Source organism: Austrofundulus limnaeus, unplaced genomic scaffold (assembly GCF_001266775.1).
Source record: "Austrofundulus limnaeus strain Quisiro unplaced genomic scaffold, Austrofundulus_limnaeus-1.0 Scaffold337, whole genome shotgun sequence".
NCBI lineage: Eukaryota > Metazoa > Chordata > Actinopteri > Cyprinodontiformes > Rivulidae > Austrofundulus > Austrofundulus limnaeus.
The window spans coordinates 437,010-441,091 of NW_013952739.1; the positions used below are offsets into that span (position 1 = coordinate 437,010).

The following is a 4,082-nucleotide window of genomic DNA, read 5'->3' on the forward strand; positions in this document are numbered from 1 at the left end:
TAGAACCTGCAGGAACGTCAGCGGAAGCTTGAATGATCCACTTCTTCTGACGATCTGTCAGATCTGACACAAGTACACAGTTTCCCTCCACCGGGCTGAGACTGTTGGACCATTGGGCAGTTGGATTGTTGGGTAGTGGGACTGAGGGGCCTATTGAAACCATCACATTGAAGTGTCTGTCTGAACTGACTGTTGGGACTATTGAACTGTTTGAAATGTCTGACTGTTAGAATGTTTGGACTGTTGGAAGTTTTGGAACTGTTGAAACATATGGACTTTTGGAAATACTGGACTGTTGGGACTTTTGGACTGTTAGGACTATTGTACTATTGGAACTGTTGGGACTGTTGGGACTGTTGGGACTGTTGGAACTATTGGACTGTTGGAACTATTGGATTGTTGGGACTATTGGACTGTTGGAACTGTTGGGACTATTGGACTGGACTGTTGGGACTGTTGGAACTACTGAACAGTTGGATACTAGCTGGTCAGGAAAAACTAGAGTTTCTAAAATGTCTCCAAATGTTCTCTGAATTTTTAAGTGTCTTGTTTGAATTTTCAACATGTTCAAAACTTTGTGCAACATAATTTCTCTCAAAATAGTCACTGGTTTGTGGTGGGAGCCTGAAATATCCTAATATCAAATAAACTGTCAGTTTTCCTCCCTCAGTTGATTCAGATGGTCTTTGAACCACCCAGTGGTTTGTGAGATACTTTGCTAACAGTACAGACAAAAACATTATTGCTCTGACTTTGCCATCKGTGGCGGGTGATAAGAGGATGTTTCCATTTTGACTGCAGGAAATGTGTCGAACCACTTCCTGTTTCTAAGATTTTTATTTACAGTTCTCAGTTTTATTAAAAATGTGTTAAAGTCACATTCTTTCTTTTAAGCTTTAATTTCTTTCTTCTTTACCTGTCTCCATCAGTCTGTGGTTATTATGGTTACGGGTGTTATTATGGTCTGTGGATGCGGTCAMTGTTGTTACAGCATTGATACAGGCTGTTCTCCATAAAGAGTGAATTACTCTGAGCTGAGATGTTTAAAATTAAAGTTCTTTCAGTTAACCTTGTCAGAACCTGCTGTTCCTTCAGACCTAACTCTGCTCGCTCCACTGACTGATCGGTACAAAGCTGCAGCCTTTTAGAAGCTGAAACCTCTCTTTGTCTCAGTTTTTTCCACTGCAACACTTCTGCGCTCTGCGGTGTACCTGGACTTTATCAAACCAGCCTCTCACACTTTTCCAGATGTTGTTTCCAGCGAGCGCTGAGCTTTTTCCTCCTGATTGTTTCCTTACATTAGTCTCCCTGAGCTCCGTCACATCCTCCACCCACTCTGATTACCGTCCACTGAAGCCCAGACCCGATCTGCTTCCACAGTCATTCAGAGGCCACAGCACAGCTCCACATGTCCCGACCCAGACCAGGCTGTCCTCTGGACTTTATGAAGGATCGGGTCTTTAAAAAGCTCTGATAACAGATCTGTTGTGTTCTCACCACAAAGTAATARTGAGGGGAAATTAAAAGTCTTTCAGGTGATTAGGTTTCAAAGGATGCAGCAGGGTGCTACGACGCCTCTGATTGGTTGGTTTGATTAGACAAAGGTGGTGCAACAAAGACCTGATCCTTTGCATCATTAGAGGATCACTGTAGCTCACATTGTGACAAAGGTTTCTGACATCTGAGAGTTCTGGAAAACAATTTGTTCAGAACAGAAGATATGAATTTAAAACTTTCCATGAATCAGAATAAATTCTAAAAACATCYGTCTGATATAGTTTGTTCACCACGTTTTCAGGAAGAAACGGTTCCATCACAGCGCCCTCTAAAGGTGGATCCTGAACCAGAACTAAGATGTGGACAGGAAGGGTCTCAGGTACCAGAACACTGTTGGAAACAAAGAGCTGCTTTTACAGAATCTATCATGATGTCACTTCCTGGTTAGTTAAAGACTTCCTGCTCAGCTCAGCGATCTCACGGGTCTGATCCAGTCTGTGGTTTCAGAGTTCTGTCCGTGTTTTCCATATAAATAAAGTTTAAACAAACAGCTGCTGTAATCCACCAATCATGTCAGAAAGTTTACATCCTGAACACCATTAATTATCCTGCTCCACGTTGGACCCTCGCCCCCTGAGGAAGAAACCAAACCAGGGACGTGATGAAGATGAAGAACAGATGAAGATGATGGGATTATTAGCTGGCAATAATCTGAACTATTAGTTTTCTCTGGAACCAAAGAGTTGAAGCATTTCATGTCTGGGACACATAAATTCAATCGTGACGTCTTCGTTCCTGGAAAGCAGCACCGTAGAAAACCTGGAGGTCCAGGTGTTTCCAGGAAGTGGTTCCTCCTCTTCCTGGTCTGACCTGGACCCAGACTGGAGCAGCCATCAGCTGAAGATTCATGGAGCAGAGGAGGGAACGTAAATCAGAAGGTGACTCCACATCCATTTCACAGTCATAACACAGCCTTCACTCCTCTTCCTCACTTCAAGYTGAAGTTCATCTGAACTTTTTAACAAACTCTGTGAATCCCATCAACCCAGCTTTATTTATAAAAACAAACCCAGAACTGGCTGAAAGCCCAGCAGATACAACTAAAGAGCATTCCTTCAATAAATATTTAACTTTCAGAGTTTTACACTAAAATCATCTTGGAATAAAAATGATGGAGTTTAGTCTAACATTTAATAAAAACATGTTTGTTACCCTGATGTCCCACGCAGAGACCACACCAAGCCTGGCTCCACACGGAGTTAGAAACTTTTTATTTCAGGGTTCTTCACCAGCAGTGTTGGTTTTAAWGTGTTCAACATATTTCAGGTGACATTAAACTGAGTTTCTCTGTCTTTAAAGTCAGTTTAACCTTGGTAGAAATAATAAAATCCTCTCCCCGTTGATGGTTTTATTCCTGTAGATGTTGACGTGGTTGGACCGCTCCTCCTCAGTTTCCATCGTCTTCAGAGACAAAGAAGAAGAAGAATGTTGCTCTCCGATCATCACTCTCTCAGCAGACACGTGGAGGAAACAAGCTCTGGAATCTCGGGGCTTCCACAGAAAAGGAGCAGGAAGAAGTTTTGCCAAAACAAACATCTGAGRAGTTGGTCCAAAACAGATCGGTGAAAATGAGACGGGGTCCGAGAGCATCAGGACCAAGGAAGAACTGAGGTTCTCAGGTGGAACAGATTCCTGGTGTTTCGTGATCAATTCTGGACAAAGACAGGATCCAAAAGCTGCTCATCTCCTGAGAATCACTGGAGGACTTTTTGTTTGGTTCAGAGTCAGAACAGATAAAACCCAAACACTCCATGAAGAAGACGACGGACTRAGATCCTAAAACAATGTGTCAGAAATAATAAAGACAGAGGAGCTTCTGTCAGGAGAAACAACTGATGCAGTCACCAGACAGAGATCAGAACAAAGGTTCTGGCGTTAGAAGAATCAGAACCAGACTCAGACGGACTGAAGCGCCTGCAGCTCAGTAAAACCTGAAACCTAACTGAGTCTGACAGAAATCTGTGGATGTGAGGACTTTATGTTCCCGCTGACAGGTTTTAAACCTTTCAAAACACTTTGATCCACAGATAACATGAGAGCAGGTAACATGAGAAATTACAGGTCAGAGGTCAGAGGTCAGGTCAGGTCAGGAACAACCTGCAGTCATTTCTCCTTCAACATATTAGTCAGGATTTATTGGCCTGAATGAGACTCATCAGGTTTGATCAACAAATAAAAATGAAAGAAGCTCTTCAGAAACCTTCAGGCACGTCTACAAACAGCTGCTGAAGGTGGACTAAAGTCAGGTTTCAGAGATCCAAATGGACTGCAGGGTACTGGAACATATTTCACACTGATGGATGATACATCAAGTGTAGCAATAAATGTTACAAAAATAATGTTTATTTTCAACAACTATCAGCTGCTCTGAAACAGATCAACATCAGTAAGAATAAAACTGATCAGACTGAACAAGATCACAGCTTCTACTCCACAGTCCAGGACTGTGTGTGGAGCTGACAGGGAGGGAGGGAAGGATGGATGGATGGATGGATGGATGGATGGATGGATGGATGGATGGATGG

General features: G+C 42.7%; 1 protein-coding gene across 1 annotated transcript in view; it reads right to left on the reverse strand.

The window, feature by feature from the left end:
• Positions 1-2,256: 2,256 nt before the first annotated feature.
• sugct (succinyl-CoA:glutarate-CoA transferase) overlaps positions 2,257-4,082 on the reverse strand; it is a 16,202-nt gene continuing 14,376 nt past the window's right edge. The window contains exon 11 of the mRNA XM_014022603.1: positions 2,257-2,394. Within this exon, the coding sequence (XP_013878057.1) occupies positions 2,272-2,394 (123 nt within the window). The 3' untranslated portion in view covers positions 2,257-2,271. The remainder of the gene's footprint in view (positions 2,395-4,082) is intronic.